At 57.0% G+C, this 19,024-nt stretch overlaps 1 protein-coding gene across 1 annotated transcript in view; it reads left to right on the top strand.

Moving 5' to 3' along the window:
- LOC140407375 (autophagy-related protein 2 homolog A-like) overlaps positions 1 to 17,988 on the top strand; it is a gene marked incomplete at its 3' end in the record, with an annotated part of 40,124 nt that extends 22,136 nt beyond the window's left edge. The window contains exons 4-7 of the mRNA XM_072494921.1: positions 4,614 to 4,784; positions 8,024 to 8,294; positions 15,826 to 15,916; positions 17,826 to 17,988. Of these exons, the coding sequence (XP_072351022.1) occupies positions 4,614 to 4,784; positions 8,024 to 8,294; positions 15,826 to 15,916; positions 17,826 to 17,988 (696 nt within the window). The remainder of the gene's footprint in view (positions 1 to 4,613; positions 4,785 to 8,023; positions 8,295 to 15,825; positions 15,917 to 17,825) is intronic.
- Positions 17,989 to 19,024: the final 1,036 nt, after the last annotated feature.

Below are 19,024 nucleotides of genomic sequence, written 5' to 3'. Positions count from 1 at the left end.
AACAGTGCAGCACTCCCTCAGTACTGACTCTCTGACAGTGCAGCACTCGCTCGGTACTGACCCTCCGACAGTGCAGCACTCCCTCAGTACTGACTCTCTGACAGTGCAGCACTCCCTCAGTACTGACCCTCCGACAGTGCAGCACTCCCTCAGTACTGACCCTCCGACAGTGCGGCACTCCCTCAGTACTGACTCTCCGACAGTGCAGCACTCCCTCAGTACTGACCCTCTGACAGTGCAGCACTCCCTCAGTATCGATCCTCTTACAGTGCAGCGCTTCCTCAGTACTGACCCTCTGACAGTGCGGCACTCCCTCAGTACCGACCCTCTGACAGTGCAGCACTCCCTCAGTACTGACCCTCTGACAGTGCAGCACTCCCTCAGTACTGACCCTCTGACAGTGCAGCACTCCCTCAGTACTGACCCTCTGACAGTGCAGCACTCCCTCAGTACTGACCCTCTGACAGTGCAGCACTCCCTCAGTACTGACCTTCTGACAGTGCAGACCTCCCTCAGTACTGACCCTCTGACAGTGCAGCACTCCCTCAGTACTGACCTTCTGACAGTGCAGCACTCCCTCAGTACTGACCCTCTGACAGTGCAGCACTCCCTCAGTACTGACCCTCTGACAGTGCCACACTCCCTCAGTACTGACCCTCTGACAGTGCCACACTCCCTCAGTACTGACCCTCTGACAGTGGGGCACTCCCTCAGTACTGACCCTTCGACATTGCAGCACTCCCTCAGTACTGACCCTCTGACAGTGCAGCACTCCCTCAGTACTGACCCTCTGACAGTGCCACACTCCCTCAGTACTGACCCTCTGACAGTGGAGCACTCCCTCAGTACTGACCCTTCGACATTGCAGCACTCCCTCAGTACTGACCCTCGTGACAGTGCAGCACTCCCTCAGTACTGACCCTCTGACAGTGCGGCACTCCCTCAGTACTGACCCTCCGACAGTGCAGCACTCCCTCAGCACTGACCCTCTGACAGTGCAGCACTCCCTCAGTGCTGACCCTCCGACAATGCGGCACTCCCTCAGTACTGACTCTCCGACAGTGCAGCACTCCCTCAGTACTGACCCTCCGACAGTGCAGCACTCCCTCAGTATCGACCCTCTTACAGTGCAGCGCTCCCTCAGTACTGACCCTCTGACAGTGCGGCACTCCCTCAGTACTGACCCTCTGACAATGCGGCACTCACTCAGTACTGACCCTCTGACAGGGTGGCACTCCCTCAGTACTGACTCTCTGACAGTGCAGCACTCCCTCAGTATCGACCCTCTTACATTGCAGCACTCCCTCAGTACTGACCCTCTGACAGTGCAGCACTCCCTCAGTACTGACCCTCTGACAGTGCAGCACTCCCTCAGTATCGACCCTCTTACAGTGCCGCGCTCCCTCAGTACTGACCCTCCGACAGTGCAGCACTCCCTCAGTACTGACCCTCTGACAGTGCGGCACTCCCTCAGTACTGACCCTCTGACAGTGCGGCACTCCCTCAGTACTGACCCTCTGACAGTGCGGCACTCCCTCAGTACTGACCCTCCGACAGTGCGGCACTCCCTCAGTACTGACTCTCCGACAGTGCAGCACTCCCTCAGTACTGACCCTCCGACAGTGCAGCGCTCCCTCAGTATCGACCCTCTTACAGTGCAGCGCTCCCTCAGTACTGACACTCTGACAGTGCGGCACTCCCTCAGTACTGACCTTCTGACAGTGCAGCACTCCCTCAGTACTGACCCTCTGACAGTGCAGCGCTCCCTAAGTACTGAGCCTCTGACAGTGCAGCACTCCCTCAGTACTGACCTTCTGACAGTGCAGCACTCCCTCAGTACTGACCCTCTGACAGTGCAGCACTCCCTCAGTACTGACCCTCTGACAGTGCAGCACTCCCTCAGTACTGACCCTCTGACAGTGCAGCACTCCCTCAGTACTGACCCTCTGACAGTGCAGCACTCCCTCAGCACTGACCTTCTGACAGTGCAGCACTCCCTCAGTACTGACCCTCCGACAGTGCGGCACTCCCTCAGTACTGACCCTCCGACACTGCGGCACTCCCTCAGTACTGACCCTCCGACACTGCGGCACTCCCTCAGTACCGACCCTCTTACAGTGCAGCGCTCCCTCAGTATCGACCCTCTGACAGTGCGGTGCTCCCTCAGTACTGACCCTTTGACAGTGCAGCACTCCCTCAGTACTGACCCTCTGACAACGCGGCACTCGTTCAGTACTGACCCTCTGACAGTGCAGCACTCCCTCAGTACTGACCCTCCGGCAGTGCAGCACTCCCTCAGTACTGACCCTCCGACAGTGCCGAACTCCCTCAGCACTGAAACTCTGGCAGTGCGGCACTCCCTCAGTACTGACCCTCTGACAACGCGCCACTCCTTCAGTACTGACGCTCTGACAGTGCAGCACTCCCTCAGTACTGACCCTCTGACAGTGCGGCACTCCCTCAGTACTGACCCTCTGACAGTGCGGCACTCCCTCAGTACTGACCCTCTGACAGTGCAGCACTCCCTCAGTACTGACCCACTGACAGTGCGGCACTCCCTCAGTACTGACCGTCTGACAGTGCAGCACTCCCTCAGCACTGACCCTCTGACAGTGCAGCGCTCCCTCAGTACTGACCCTCTTACAATGCAGCACTCCCTCAGTACTGACCCTCCGACAGTGCAGAACTCCCTCAGCACTGAAACTCTGACAGTGCGGCACTCCCTCAGTACTGACCCTCTGACAACGCGGCACTCCTTCAGTACTGACCCTCTGACAGTGCAGCACTCCCTCAGTATTGATCCTCTCACAGTGCAGTGCTCCCTCAGTACTGACCCTCTTACAATGCAGCACTCCCTCAGTACTGACCCTCCGACAGTGCAGAACTCCCTCAGCACTGAAACTCTGACAGTGCGGCACTCCCTCAGTACTGACCCTCTGACAACGCGGCACTCCTTCAGTACTGACGCTCTGACAGTGCAGCACTCCCTCAGTACTGACCCTCTGACAGTGTGGCACTCCCTCAGTACTGACCCTCTGACAGTGCGGCACACCCTCAGTACTGACCCTCTGACAGTGCAGCACTCCCTCAGTACTGACCCACTGACAGTGCGGCACTCCCTCAGTACTGACCGTCTGACAGTGCAGCACTCCCTCAGCACTGACCCTCTGACAGTGCAGCGCTCCCTCAGTACTGAGCCTCTGACAGTGCAGCACTCCCTCAGTACTGACCCTCTGACAGTGCCACACTCCCTCAGTACTGACCCTCTGGCAGTGCAGCACTCCCTCAGTACTGACCCTCCGACAGTGCAGAACTCCCTCAGTACTGACCCTCTGACAGTGCAGCGCTCCCTCAGTACTGACCCTCTGACAGTGCGGCACTCCGTCAGTACTGACCCTCTGACAGTGCAGCACTCCCTCAGTATTGACCCTCTGACAGTGCGGCGCTCCATCAGTACTGACCCTCTGACAGTGCGGCGCTCCCTCAGTACTGACCCTCTGACAGTGGAGCACTCCCTCAGTACTGACCCTTCGACATTGCAGCACTCCCTCAGTACTGACCCTCGTGACAGTGCAGCACTCCCTCAGTACTAACCCTTTGACAGTGCGGCACTCCCTCAGTATTGATCCTCTGACAGTGCAGCACTCCCTCAGTACTGACCCCTGACAGTGCAGCACTCCCTCAGTACTGACCCTCTGACAATGCAGCGCTCCCTCAGTACTGACCCTCTGACAGTGCGGCACTCTCTCAGTACTGACCCTCCGACAGTGCAGCACTCCCTCAGTACTGACCCTCTGACAGTGCAGCACTTCCTCAGTACTGACCCTCTGACAGTGCGGCACTCCCTCAGTACTGACCCTCTGACAGTGCAGCACTCCCTCAGTACTGACCCTCTGACAGTGCGGCACTCCCTCAGTACTGACCCTCTGACAGTGCAGCACTCCCTCAGTACTGACCCTCTGACAGTGCAGCACTCCCTCAGTACTGACCCTCTGACAGTGCAGCACTCCCTCAGTACTGACCCTCTGACAGTGTGGCACTCCCTCAGTACTGACCCTCTGACAGTGCAGCACTCCCTCAGTACTGACCCTCTGACAGTGCAGCACTCCCTCAGTACTGACCCTCTGACAGTGCAGCACTCCCTCAGCACTGACCCTCTGACAGTGCAGCACTCCCTCAGTACTGACCCTCTGACAGTGCAGCACTCCCTCAGTACTGACCCTCTGACAGTGCGGCACTCCCTCAGTACTGACCCTCTGACAGTGCGGCACTCCCTCAGTACTGACCCTCTGACAGTGCAGCACTACCTCAGTACTGACCCTCTGACAGTGCAGCGCTCCCTCAGTACTGACCCTCTGACAGTGCGGCACTCCCTCAGTACTGACCCTCTGACAGTGCAGCGCTCCCTCAGTACTGACCCTCTGACAGTGCAGCACTCCCTCAGTACTGACCCTCTGACAGTGCAGCACTCCCTCAGTACTGACCCTCTGACAGTGCAGCGCTCCCTCGGTACTGACCCTGTGGACGGTGTGGATATTGAGGGAAGGGGCTTTAAGGGGGCGGGTGGAGTTAGTTTCGACGCCCGTGTCTGACGGTGTCTGACTTCTCCTCAGGGTAGCCGCCGGAAGATGACGCGAGCGGCCGAGCTGCAGATCGAGCTGCAGGAGGCCTGTGCGGATATCGACGTCGGCTTCCTGGACCGAGTGGACGTTCTTCTCCATCCCTGGGCAGCGGGAGGGCTGGACATTCCGGCAGCGCAGAGGAGGCCATCGGAACAAACGCTGGTGAGAGCAAAAAGCCGAGAGCTGTGGACTCCCATGGGGTTAGAGTAAAGCTCCCTCTACACTGTCCTCCATCAAACACTCCCAGGACAGGTACAGCACGGGGTAAGACACAGAGTAAAGCTCCCTCTACACTGTCCCCATCAAACACTCCCAGGACAGGTACAGCACGGGGTTAGATACAGAGTAAAGCTCCCTCTACACTGTCCCCCATCAAACACTCCCAGGACAGGTACAGCACGGGGTTAGATACAGAGTAAAGCTCCCTCTACACTGCCCCCATCAAACACTCCCAGGACAGGTACAGCACGGGGTTAGATACAGAGTAAAGCTCCCTCTACACTGTCCCCATCAAACACTCCCAGGACAGGTACAGCACGGGGTTAGATACAGAGTAAAGCTCCCTCTACACTGTCCCCCATCAAACACTCCCAGGACAGGTACAGCACGGGGTTAGATACAGAGTAAAGCTCCCTCTACACTGTCCCCATCAAACACTCCCAGGACAGGTACAGCACGGGGTTAGATACAGAGTAAAGCTCCCTCTACACTGTCCCCATCAAACACTCCCAGGACAGGTACAGCACGGGGTTGGATACAGAGTAAAGCTCCCTCTACACTGTCCCCATCAAACACTCCCAGGACAGGTACAGCACGGGGTTAGATACAGAGTAAAGCTCCCTCTACACTGTCCCCCATTAAACACTCCCAGAACAGGTACAGCACGGGGTTAGACACAGAGTAAAGCTCCCTCTACACTGTCCCCATCGAGCAATATGGTAAACTTTACCGGAAGATTTGGGACGTGTTTTGTCTCTCCATGCCTGCTGAGTGGCCCAGGGAGCTGAAAAGTGCCACCAATAAAAAGACGAGGGTGAGATTTAGCGGTGATGATTGGACTTGTCTATTCCCACTTCGATGTTGCGCTGATCGGTGCAGATGGATGTTTCGGCCGTGTGTGTGATTGCTTGGGTCTGGATGAATAATTTTGAGTCTCTGCAGGGTCTGTGGGAGTGCGCGCGTGCACTTGGGTCTTCGTGTGGGAGCGTGTGCTGCATGTTTGTGTGTGTGTGTGTGTGTGGGGCGGGGGGGGGGGGGCAGGTGCAAGGTGGCGGAGTGTCTGAGCCGGTGTGTGGGTCTGCCTGTGCTTGTCCTGTGTGTGGGTCTGCCTGTCTGTTAGTATGTGTTGGTGTATTTATGTCTTATCTCTGTGTGTGTCTGTGATTTTATATCTGTCTGCGTCTGTTGGCCTCTATGTTTGTCAATATATGTGTGTATGTTCGTCAGTCTGTCTGTGTTTCTGTCTCAGTCTGTGTATGTCTGTGTGTATGATTGTCTCTCTATTTTAATATAAATTTAGTGTACCCAATTCATTATTATTTCCAATAAAGGGGCAATTTAGCGTTGGCCAATCCACCTACCCTGCACAATCATTGGGTTGTGGGTATTTGTGCGTCTGTCGGTATGTTTGTCTGTCAGTGTGTGTGTGTGTGTCTGTCGGTATCTGTGCGTGTCTCTTCGGTATTTGTGCATCTGTGTGTCTGTTGGTGCGTCTGTGTCTGTCTGTCGCTGAGCCTGTCTGTCTGTCGCTGAGCCTGTCTGTCTGTCGCTGAGCCTGTCTGTCTGTCGCTGAGCCTGTCTGTCTGTCGCTGAGCCTGTCTGTCTGTCGCTGAGCCTGTCTGTCTGTCGCTGAGCCTGTCTGTCTGTCGCTGAGCCTGTCTGTCTGTCGCTGAGCCTGTCTGTCTGTCGCTGAGCCTGTCTGTCTGTCGCTGAGCCTGTCTGTCTGTCGCTGAGCCTGTCTGTCTGTCGCTGAGCCTGTCTGTCTGTCGCTGAGCCTGTCTGTCTGTCGCTGAGCCTGTCTGTCTGTCGCTGAGCCTGTCTGTCTGTCGCTGAGCCTGTCTGTCTGTCGCTGAGCCTGTCTGTCTGTCGCTGAGCCTGTCTGTCTGTCGCTGAGCCTGTCTGTCTGTCGCTGAGCCTGTCTGTCTGTCGCTGAGCCTGTCTGTCTGTCGCTGAGCCTGTCTGTCTGTCGCTGAGCCTGTCTGTCTGTCGCTGAGCCTGTCTGTCTGTCGCTGAGCCTGTCTGTCTGTCGCTGAGCCTGTCTGTCTGTCGCTGAGCCTGTCTGTCTGTCGCTGAGCCTGTCTGTCTGTCGCTGAGCCTGTCTGTCTGTCGCTGAGCCTGTCTGTCTGTCGCTGAGCCTGTCTGTCTGTCGCTGAGCCTGTCTGTCTGTCGCTGAGCCTGTCTGTCTGTCGCTGAGCCTGTCTGTCTGTCGCTGAGCCTGTCTGTCTGTCGCTGAGCCTGTCTGTCTGTCGCTGAGCCTGTCTGTCTGTCGCTGAGCCTGTCTGTCTGTCGCTGAGCCTGTCTGTCTGTCGCTGAGCCTGTCTGTCTGTCGCTGAGCCTGTCTGTCTGTCGCTGAGCCTGTCTGTCTGTCGCTGAGCCTGTGTCTGTCGCTGAGCCTGTGTCTGTCGCTGAGCCTGTGCCTGTCGCTGAGCCTGTGCCTGTGGGCGAGTCTGTGTCTGTCGGTATGTGTGTCTCTGTCGGTGTGTCTGCGTGTCTGTCTGCGTCTGTCGGTATTTGTTTGTGTGTGTCTGTCTGTGGGTGTGTTTGTGTGTGTGTCTGTGGGGATGTGTTTGGTATTTGTGTCTGTGGGGATGTGTTTGGTATTTGTGTCTGTGGGGATGTGTTTGGTATTTGTGTCTGTGGGGATGTGTTTGGTATTTGTGTCTGTGGGGACGTGTTTGGTATTTGTGTCTGTGGGGATGTGTTTGTCATTTGTGTCTGTGGGGATGTGTTTGGTATTTGTGTCTGTGGGGATGTGTTTGGTATTTGTGTCTGTGGGGATGTGTTTGGTATTTGTGTTTGTGGGGATGTGTTTGGTATTTGTGTTTGTGGGGATGTGTTTGGTATTTGTGTCTGTGGGGATGTGTTTGGTATTTGTGTCTGTGGGGATGTGTTTGGTATTTGTGTTTGTGGGGATGTGTTTGGTATTTGTGTCTGTGGGGATGTGTTTGGTATTTGTGTTTGTGGGGATGTGTTTGGTATTTGTGTCTGTGGGGATGTGTTTGGTATTTGTGTCTGTGGGGATGTGTTTGGTATTTGTGTTTGTGGGGATGTGTTTGGTATTTGTGTCTGTGGGGATGTGTTTGGTATTTGTGTTTGTGGGGATGTGTTTGGTATTTGTGAGTGTGTGTCGGTGTGTGTACGCCGCTCCATGCTGACTTGCTGACCTGACCCTTGCCTTTCAGATCTCCGGGATCCCCGTGCTCCACGTGGAGCCTCCCTCCGTCCTGGGGCAGCCGACGGCCGTGCGTCTCACAGCCCCCAGAGCTCACCTCCGGCTGCAGTTCCCAGTGCCCGACCTACGGCCCGAGACCGAGCGCACGCCCTGGTCCCAGAAGGCCGTGCGCAAGGAGTCCCTGCGACTGGAGTGCGCAGACCTGCGCTGCAGGACGGAACTCGGAGCCGCTGGCGGAGGCGAACCCGTGAAGTACGAGGCCACCTTCAGTGACCTGCACGGTGAGTGGCCCTGCTCGCCTTGCAACCAAGTGTGGGCCTGGGGAGTGTGGGCTCCAGCTTGCATTTATATAGCGCCTTTAACATTGTCAAAATGCCCCATGGCACTGCACAGAGGACAGTATTGGTCTCCTTATCTGAGGAAAGATGTCAACGTGTGGGAAGCGGTTCAGGGAAGGTTTCCCAGACTAACCCCGGGAATGGGCGGGTTGTCCGATGAGGAAAGGGTCGGAGAGGTCGGGTTTGTATCCGCTGGAGTTTAGAAGAGTGAGAGGTGTCTCGATCGAAACCTTTCCGATCCTGAGGGGGGGGTCTTGACAGGGTGGGACGTGGAGAGGACGTTTCCTCTTGTGGGAGAATCGAGAACGAGAGGGGTAGGGTGACTGTTTAAAAATAAGGGGGGGGGTGCGTTTAAATCGGGGATGTATTATGATCCCAGACCCCAGCAGTGGCTCAGATACTGGACAGAAACCCCAATATTCTATTTTAATTTTGTAATACTGTGAGGAAATGATATTGTACAATAATCTTTATTATTGTCACAAGTGGGCTTACACTGCAATGAAGTGACTGTGAAAATCCCCTCGTCGCCACATTCCGGCGCCTGTTCGGGTCGCAGAGGGAGAATTCAGAATGTCCAATGCACCTAACAAGCACGTCTTTCGGGACTTGTGGGAGGAAACCGGAGCGCCCGGAGGAAACCCACGCAGACACGGGGAAGAAAGTGCAGACTCCGCACAGACAGCGACCCAAGTCGGAATTGAACCTGGGACCCCGGCGCTGTGAAGCAACAGTGCTAATCACTGTGCTACAGGAGTGATTTCACACAAAATAGGGATACGTTACATTAAAACAAACTTTATACGTGGGTCTCACCCCCAGAACCCAAAGATGTACTGGGACTGGTTTAGCACAGGGCTAAATCGCTGGCTTTGAAAGCAGACCAAGGTCGGCCAGCGGCGCGGGTTCAATTCCCGTACCAGCCTCCCCGAACAGGCGCCGGGATGTGGCAACTAGGGGCTTTTCACAGTAACTTCATTTGAAGCCTACTTGTGACAATAAGCAATTTTCATTCATTTTCATGTGCAGGGTAGGTGCATTTAGCCATGCTAAATTGTCCCTTAGTTGGAAAAAAAATCTGAATTTATTTTTTTTTTAAATGAAAAAGTAGAAAAAAAATCTTTATTACTAACACAGGATGAAGATATCTTTAAGATCGCACAAGAAAATAGCTAACAAAGATCCCTTAAACAATGCTAATCAATGAGTGAATACGGTAACCCTTAACTGCTATCTTTACTTTCACTCAAACAACAACACAAATTCTTAGCTCTCCATTCACTGTTAAACACAGTTAGCACTCAGGAATATCCGCTTTACAAGATTGTCTGGATACTCTACTTGGAGAAAGATAGATCTTTCAACACTGCGGTAAAGCTGAGATCTGACTCCTGTCAGAACCATGCAGAAACTCTGGCCGGATTTCTTCCGAAGCTGCTTCTCAGCTTGTTACAGCTCACCTTCCAGCCGCACAATTCTGAACTGCTTGGGAAGAAGCTGCTAATCTGTCTACAGACATATCTTTAACTGAACTGCAGTGGGAGCAGATGCTTGACTTCTGCTCACATCATGACCTAACGCTCCACTGAACGGCTTTCCTGCAAAATTCCCGATACTGTAGCTCCTCCCCTTAATTAGATCACCGTACCAAGCTTAAACACAATGTATATAACTCCCTTAGTATCCAAAGATGTGTAAATTAGGTGGATTGGCCGTGCTAAATTGTCCCTTAGTGTCCAAAGATGTGCAGGTTAGGTGGATTGGCCGTGCTAAATTGTCCCTTAGTGTCCAAAGATGTGCAGGTTAGGTGGATTGGCCGTGCTAAATTGTCCCTTAGTGTCCAAAGATGTGCAGGTTAGGTGGATTGGCCGTGCTAAATTGTCCCTTAGTGTCCAAAGATGTGCAGGTTGGGTGGATTGGCCGTGCTAAATTGCCCCTTAGTGTCCAAAGATGTGCAGGTTAGGTGGATTGGCCGTGCTAAATTGGCCCTTAGAGTCCAAAGATGTGCAGGTTAGGTGGATTGGCCGTGCTAAATTGTCCCTTAAAGTTCAACTGTTGGGTGAGGCTACAGGGGAAACGGTTGTGGATTGGGTCTGGGTACGGTGGTCTTTTGAAGGGTCGGTGCAGACTCGATGGGCCAAATGGCACTGTTGGGATTCTATGAGGGTCGCGAGTCTCTGGAACTCTCTTCCTCAGAAGGCGGTGGAAGCAGAATCTTTGAATATTTTTAAGAGGTGCACAGATCCTAGATTAACAAGCGGGGGGGGGTGAAAGGTTATCAGGGGGTCGGCAGGAATGTCGGCCATGATCTTATTGAATGGTGGAGCAGGCTTGAAGGGCCGAGTGGCCTTGTCTCCTCCTAATTCATGTGCTCACAGGAGATCAGATTTGACATCCAGTCACGGATGGGGATAGCACTGCAGCTGACCGAAGGCCTGGTGGATTTGGCCGTCTATAAGGAGCGTCCGAAGGGAGAGGGAAAGGTGGGGGGGTATTGCACAGCTGAGGGCCCCAAGCAACCCGGACGTGGGCTGCGAAACAGGGATGAGCGAGAGGCCAGAATATGGAGGAGGGTGGAGACCTCGGAACTTTGTGGGACCGGAGGAGATTCATCTCTCATGAGGTTGGTGAGGGCGGATGGGCTGATCGCCGCCAGCGCGCTGTGGCTCTGAGCGTTGTGGTGTCTGTCCCCTCCGTCCCCCCCCCCCGTCCTCAAGAGTCAGGTGTTACTGGGTTCAAGCTCATTTAGGGGGCCAATCCTCCCAAGGTCAGCACTGAAGGAATTTGTCGTTTCTTCGTTCATGGAATGTGGGCATTGCTGGCTGGGCCAGAAATAAGTAACCATCTCTGACTGCCCCCTTGACCCGGGCGTCTCGCTCGGCCCATTTCAGACGGGGGGGGGGGGGCGGTTAAGAGTCGACCACATTGCTGTCTGTGTGTGCGCGCGCGCGCGTGTGTGTTCGTGCGCGTGTGTGTTCGTGCGCGTGTGTGTGCGCGCATGTGTGTTCGTGCGCGTGTGTGCGTGCGCGTGTGTGGCTGTGCATGTGTGCGCGCGCGCGTGTGGCTGTGCGTGTGCGTGCGCACGTGTGGCTGCGTGTGGCTGTGGCTGCGCGTGTGGCTCTGGCTGCGCCTGTGGCTGTGGCTGCGCGTGTGGCTGTGGCTGCGCGTGTGGCTGTGGCTGCGCGTGTGGCTGTGGCTGCGCCTGTGGCTGTGGCTGCGCGTGTGGCTGCGCGTGTGGCTGTGGCTGCGCGTGTGGCTGCGCGTGTGCCTTCTCAGGAGGCCCGAAAAGATTCTGTGGCACTATGGCCAAGGAGAGTTCTGCCCCGGTGTCCTGGACTCGAGGGTCAAGGTCACTTAAGAAACCCCCCCGCGGATTTGACCGAGTGTAATCAAGGAGCCCGATCAAAACCGGACTCAAATGGAATCAGGGGGGAGATTCATCATTAGCTGGAGTCAGCGCTGCCACAAAGGAAGATGGTTGTGGTGGTTGGAGGTCAATCATCTCAGTCCTGGGACATCACTGCAGCAGTTCATCTGGCAGAAAAAAACAATACGGCACAGGAACAGGCCCTTCGGCCCTCCAAGCCTGGACCGGTCAGGATACCAACCTTGGCCAAAACCCTCGGCACTTCCTTGTGCCGTATCCCTCTATCCTCGTCCTATCCATGTGTTTGTCAAGATGCCTTTTAAACGGCGTTAATGTATCTGCTTCCCCAACCTCCCCTGGCAACGCGTTCCAGGCACTCACCGCCCTCTGCGTAAAAAACCTGCCTCGCACATCTCCTCTAAACTGTGCCCCACGGACCTTAAACCTCTGCCCCCTGGTGACTGACCCCTCCGCCCTGGGAAAGAGTTCCTGCCCATCCACTCTATCCATGCCCCTCATAATCTTGTAGACCTCTATCAGGTCACCCCCTCAACCTCTGTCTTTCTAATGAAAACAGTCCGAGTCTGTTCAGCCTCTCCACATAGCTAACACCCTCCAGACCAGGCAACCTCCTGGTAAACCTCCTCTGCACCCTCTCCAAAGCCTCCACATCCTTCTGATAGTGTGGCGGCCAGAATTATGCGCAATATTCCAAGTGCGGCCTTACCAAGGTTCTATACAACTGTAACATGACTTGCCAGTTTTTACACTCGATGCCCTGTCCAATGAAGGCAAGCATTCCGTCTGCTTTCTTGATGGTGGGCCTCGGCCCCAACCACCTTCAGCTGCTTCATCAATGTCCTCCCTTCCATCACAAGGTCAGAAGTGGGGATGTTTGCGGACGACTGCACAATGTTCAGCACCATTCGCGGCTCCTCAGATACTGAATCAGTCCGTGTCCAAATGCAGCAAGACCCGGACAATATCCAGGCTCGGGGCTGACAAGGGGCAAGTTACATTCGCGCCACACAAGTGCCCGGCAATGACCATCTCCTGCAAGAGAGGATCTAACCATCGCCCCTTGACATTCAATGGCATCACCATCGCTGAATCGCCCACTATCAACATCCTGGGGGTTACCATTGATCAGAAACTGAACTGGACCCAGCCACATTAATACTGTGGCTACCAGGGCAGGTCAGAGGCAGCTCAAGAAGCCTCACACCATCCAGGACAAAGCAGCCCCGCTTGATCGGCACCCCATCCAGAAACATTCACTCCCTCCACCCCCCGACGCACAGCGGCAGCCGTGTGCACCGTCTACAAGATGCGCCGCAGCCACTCGCTCCTTCGACAGCACCTTCCAAACCCGCCTCCTCTACCGTCTAGAAGGACGAGGGCAGCAGCAGACGCACGGGGAACACCCCCGCCTGCAAGTTCCCCCCTTCCGAGCCGCTCGCCATCCCCACTCGGAAATATATCGGCCGTTCCTTCACTGTGGCTGGGGTCAAAATCGTGGGAACTCCCTCCCTAACAGCGCGGTGGGTGTACCTACACCACACTGGACTGCAGCGGGTTCAAGATGGCGGCTCGCCCACCACCTTCTCGAGGGGCAATGAGGGATGAATGCTGGGCCGAGAGGCAATGATGCCCACACCCTGTAACTTTTAAACAACGATTAGCTCACCATGAATTTTTGAAGACTTCCCCAGAGCGACGTTGCTGCTGCATTTTAACTTGCCAGACACCAGCGTCTCCGCTTCAAACAAACAGTGCTAAATCGGCTGGGGGACACTCCGGTCGGTGGTGAGGATGGGGATGGCGCTATGTAGACGCAAAACTTTTCAAACCATCTGAGCTGTCATGGATGGAATGAGCATTGGGGGGGTGGGGGGGGGGGGGGGCGGCGCACCCATGTGTTATCCACGTGCGTGCGTGCGAGGGTCAAGCGAGGCTCTCGGCCGTGATGCCCTGCAAGGTTGAATAACTGTCAACGCTGGGTAAGGAGAGATTTGGCGTACGCAGAGTTGGCAATGTGGCGATCTTTCCGAGGCGCCGCGATGCCCAATAGGCTCTCCGCCGCGATGCCCAATAGGCTCTCCGCCGCGATGCCCAATAGGCTCTCCGCCGCGATGCCCAATAGGCTCTCCGCCGCGATGCCCAATAGGCTCTCCGCCGCGATGCCCAATAGGCTCTCCGCCGCGATGCTCAATAGGCTCTCCGCCGCGATGCTCAATAGGCTCTCCGCCGCGATGCTCAATAGGCTCTCCGTCGCGATGCTCAATAGGCTCTCCGCCGCGATGCTCAATGGCTCTCCGCCGCGATGCTCAATAGGCTCTCCGCTGCGATGCCCAATAGGCTCTCCGCCGCGATGCCCAATAGGCTCTCCGCCGCGATGCCCAATAGGCTCTCCGCCGCGATGCTCAATAGGCTCTCCGCCGCGATGCTCAATGGCTCTCCGCCGCGATGCTCAATGGCTCTCCGCCGCGATGCTCAATAGGCTCTCCGCCGCGATGCTCAATAGGCTCTCCGCCGCGATGCCCAATAGGCTCTCCGCCGCGATGCCCAATAGGCTCTCCGCCGCGATGCTCAATGGCTCTCCGCCGCGATGCTCAATGGCTCTCCGCCGCGATGCCCAATAGGCTCTCCGCCGCGATGCCCAATAGGCTCTCCGCCGCGATGCCCAATAGGCTCTCCGCCGCGATGCCCAATAGGCTCTCCGCCGCGATGCCCAATAGGCTCTCCGCCGCGATGCCCAATAGGCTCTCCGCCGCGATGCCCAATAGGCTCTCCGCCGCGATGCCCAATAGGCTCTCCGCCGCGATGCCCAATAGGCTCTCCGCCGCGATGCCCAATAGGCTCTCCGCCGCGATGCCCAATAGGCTCTCCGCCGCGATGCCCAATAGGCTCTCCGCCGCGATGCCCATAGGCTCTCCGCCGCGATGCCCAATAGGCTCTCCGCCGCGATGCCCAATAGGCTCTCCGCCGCGCTGCTCAATAGGCTCTCCGCCGCGATGCCCAATAGGCTCTCCGCCGCGATGCCCAATAGGCTCTCCGCCGCGATGCTCAATGGCTCTCCGCCGCGATGCCCAATAGGCTCTCCGCCGCGATGCCCAATAGGCTCTCCGCCGCGCTGCTCAATAGGCTCTCCGCCGCGATGCCCAATAGGCTCTCCGCCGCGATGCCCAATAGGCTCTCCGCCGCGATGCCCAATAGGCTCTCCGCCGCGCTGCTCAATAGGCACTCCGCCGCGATGCCCAATAGGCTCTCCGCCGCGATGCCCAATAGGCTCTCCGCCGCGCTGCTCAATAGGCTCTCCGCCGCGATGCTCAATAGGCTCTCCGCCGCGATGCCCAATAGGCTCTCCGCCGCGATGCTCAATAGGCTCTCCGCCGCGATGCTCAATCGGCTCTCCGCCGCGATGCCCAATTGATCTCCGCCGCGATGCCCAATAGGCTCTCCGCCGCGATGCCCAATAGGCTCTCCGCCGCGATGCCCAATAGGCTCTCCGCCGCGATGCTCAATTGATCTCCGCCGCGATGCCCAATAGGCTCTCCGCCGCGATGCCCAATAGGCTCTCCGCCGCGATGCTCAATAGGCTCTCCGCCGCGATGCCCAATAGGCTCTCCGCCGCGATGCCCAATAGGCTCTCCGCCGCGATGCCCAATAGGCTCTCCGCCGCGATGCCCAATAGGCTCTCCGCCGCGATGCTCAATGGCTCTCCGCCGCGATGCCCAATAGGCTCTCCGCCGCGATGCCCAATAGGCTCTCCGCCGCGATGCTCAATGGCTCTCCGCCGCGATGCCCAATAGGCTCTCCGCCGCGATGCCCAATAGGCTCTCCGCCGCGATGCCCAATAGGCTCTCCGCCGCGATGCCCAATAGGCTCTCCGCCGCGATGCCCAATAGGCTCTCCGCCGCGATGCCCAATAGGCTCTCCGCCGCGATGCTCAATGGCTCTCCGCCGCGATGCTCAATAGGCTCTCCGCCGCGATGCCCAATAGGCTCTCCGCCGCGATGCCCAATAGGCTCTCCGCCGCGATGCTCAATAGGCTCTCCGCAGAGACATTATTATAAAGCAGCGTCTTCTGAAACTTTGTTCCAACAGGTGTGTACGAAGATGGAGTCAACCCCGCTGTGCCCTGCATTCGGGTTAAATCACCCGACAAAACCGCCGGGAAAAAGTACATAACCCCAAAGTAAGTAACAGGGAGTGTTTGATGGGGACAGTGTAGAGGGAGCTTTACTCTGTATCTAACCCCGTGCTGTACCTGTCCTGGGAGTGTTTGATGGGGACAGTGTAGAGGGAGCTTTCCTCTGTATCTAACCCCGTGCTGTACCTGTCTTGGGAGTGTTTGATGGGGACAGTGTGGAGGGAGCTTTACTCTGTATCTAACCCCGTGCTGTCACTGTCCTGGGAGTGTTTGACTGGGACAGTGTAGAGGGAGCTTTACTCTCTATCTAACCCCGTGCTGTACCTGTCCTGAGAGTGTTTGATGGGGACAGTGTAGAGGGAGCTTTACTCTGTATCTAACCCCGTGCTGTACCTGTCCTGGGAGTGTTTGATGGGGCCAGTGTCGAGGGAGCTTTACTCTGTATCTAACCCCGTGCTGCACCTGTCCTGGGAGTGTTTGATGGGGACAGTGTAGAGGGAGCTTTACTCTGTATCTAACCCCGTGCTGTACCTGTCCTGGGAGTGTCTGATGGGGGACAGTGTAGAGGGAGCTTTACTCTGTATCTAACCCCGTGCTGTACCTGTCCTGGGAGTGTTTGCTGGGGACAGTGTAGAGGGAGCTTTACTCTGTATCTAACCCCGTGCTGTACCTGTCCTGGGAGTGTTTGATGGGGACAGTGTAGAGGGAGCTTTACTCTGTATCTAACCCCGTGCTGTACCTGTCCTGGGAGTGTTTGATGGGGACAGTGTAGAGGGAGCTTTACTCTGTATCTAACCCCGTGCTGTACCTGTCCTGGGAGTGTTTGCAGGATGGTGAGTAATCTCTCTGTGGTTTGAGCTCAGGGTCACACAGTTCTCTGAGGTGGTGGCACCCCGAGTCTCACAGAGCAACAGGTCACAGCACTGAGATTCATTCCATGTTGGGTTATTTTGGTCGGAGGAGGAAGGGCGACCCGATTTGCAGGCAGGACCCTTGATGGGGGCTCGGGGTAAAATGTCAGAAAGAGTTCTCTGCTGGGAAGGCTGTGTACGTGTCTGCCAAAGGACAGCAGTGGGCTTTCTCCAATGCCTCATGTGGTGGAATTGCCGGATGTCAGTGCATGCTAGAGGCTTGCCCTCGGTGGGGTGGGGGAGGTGGGGGGGTGGGGGGAACGTTGGGGGGGGGGAGGAATAGTTGGGGCAGGGGAGGGGTGGGTGGGAGCGGGGGGGGGGAAGGATTGGTTGGGGGTGAGTGAGGAGCGGTGGGGGGGGAGTTGGGGGCGGTGGGGAGGGGCGGGGAGGGGTGAGGAGGAGTTGGGGGTGGGGGCGGGGAGCGGAGGGGGGGGGAGAAGGAGTTGGTGAGGGCCGGGGGGGAGGAGGGGCGGGAGGAGGAGGAGTTGGGGGCAGGGAAGGGGGAGCAGCGGGGGGGGACGAGTTGTGGCGAAGGGCAGGGGGGGTGGGGAGTGGGGAGGAGGGGGGGGGTTGGGGTGGGGGAGGGGAGGAGGAGTTGGGGTTGGAGGGAGGAGCAGGGGGGAGGAGGCATTGGGGGGGTTGGGGCGTGGAGCGGTGGGGGGGACAGGAGTTGTCGGGGGGGGGGTGTGGAGCGGTGGGGGGGCAGGGGTTGTGGGTGCGGGGGGGGTGGGGCGTGGAGCAGTGGGGGGACGGGTTGTGGGTGCGGGGGGTTCGTGGAGCAGTGGGGGGACAGGAGCTGTGGGTGCGTGGGGCGTGGAGCAGTGGGGGGGAGGAGTTGGGGGCGGTGGGAGGGGTAGGGGGCAGGGGGAGGTGCGGCGGGGGAGGAGGAGTTGGGAGGGTGGGGGGGAGGAGTTGGGGGAGGGGTGGGAAGGGGACGAGTTGAGGGTGCAGGGGGGGGGTGGGGCGGGCTGGTTCGGAGTCGGGACCCGGGCGGAGACCGTGCCGTGTTCCCTGAGCGCTGTGGACTGATCTCCTCCCGACAGGATCGTGCTGACCGTGAACCCGGACTATGGCAGCTCCGACTGGGACCTGATCATGGAGAAGACGGAGGACATGGACCTGTCGACCGTCGAGAGCCCGTGTGAGCTGAAGCAGCCCGAACCGTCTCCCTTCTCGTCCCGGCGCACCATGTACGAGACCGAGGAGGTGAGGTGCCAGGTGGCTTTCCCGGCTGAAACTGAACGGGTGCGGTGGGAACAGAAAACCGGGCAGCTGCAAACCGCGGGGTTGAGGGGGGAAATCCCACCCAATGATTTTGACCCCCGCCCCATTCTGCAATCCCCCAGCCCCTGACTCCAGGCCTTGGTGTCACATTTAACCGCGAGGTGAACTGTCCACCTAGTTTTCGGGATGTCGCATGGATTTCCTAATTTCCTCTCCATGCACAAACACAGAAGCAGGAGGAGGCCATTCGGCCCCTCGAGCCTCCTCCGCCATTCAATACGATCTCGGCTGATCATCAAGTTCAGCACCCTGATCTCCCCCCCCCCCCCCCCCACCCCCCACCCCCAATATCCCTTGATCCCTTTACCCCCAAGAGCTCATAGATTATCATCGAATTTACAGTGCAGAAGGAGGCCATTCGGCCCATCGAGTCTGCACCGGCTCTTGGAAAGAGCTCCCTACCCAAGGTTAACACCTCCACCCTATCCCCATAACCCAGTAACCCCACCCAACACTAAGGGCAATTTTGGACACTAAGGGCAATTTATCATGGCCAATCCACCTAACCTGCACATCTTTGGACTGTGGGAGGAAACCGGAGCACCCGGAGGAAACCCACGCACACACGGGGAGGACGTGCAGACTCCGCACAGACAGTGACCCAAGCCGGAATCGAACCTGGGACCCTGGAGCTGTGAAGCAATTGTGCTAACCACAATGCTACCGTGCTGCCCGAAAAGCTGTATCTAATTCCTTCTTCCAATCACACATTTTGGCCTCAACACATTTCTGTGGCAGCGAATTCCACAGATTCACCGCTGTCTCTGGGTGAAGACATTTCTCCTCACCTCAGTCCTAAAAGGTTTACCCCTGACCCTCAAACTATGACCCCCCCCCAAAGTTCTGGACTCCCCCCACCACCGGGAACATTCTGAACCTACCCCGTCTAATCCTGTTGAAATTTTATACGCTTCGATGAGATCCCCTCTCGCTCTTCTCAACCTCAACGAATATAACC

Source organism: Scyliorhinus torazame, unplaced genomic scaffold (genome assembly GCF_047496885.1).
Source record: "Scyliorhinus torazame isolate Kashiwa2021f unplaced genomic scaffold, sScyTor2.1 scaffold_1524, whole genome shotgun sequence".
NCBI lineage: Eukaryota > Metazoa > Chordata > Chondrichthyes > Carcharhiniformes > Scyliorhinidae > Scyliorhinus > Scyliorhinus torazame.
This window is presented reverse-complemented; position numbering and strand designations above follow the sequence as displayed.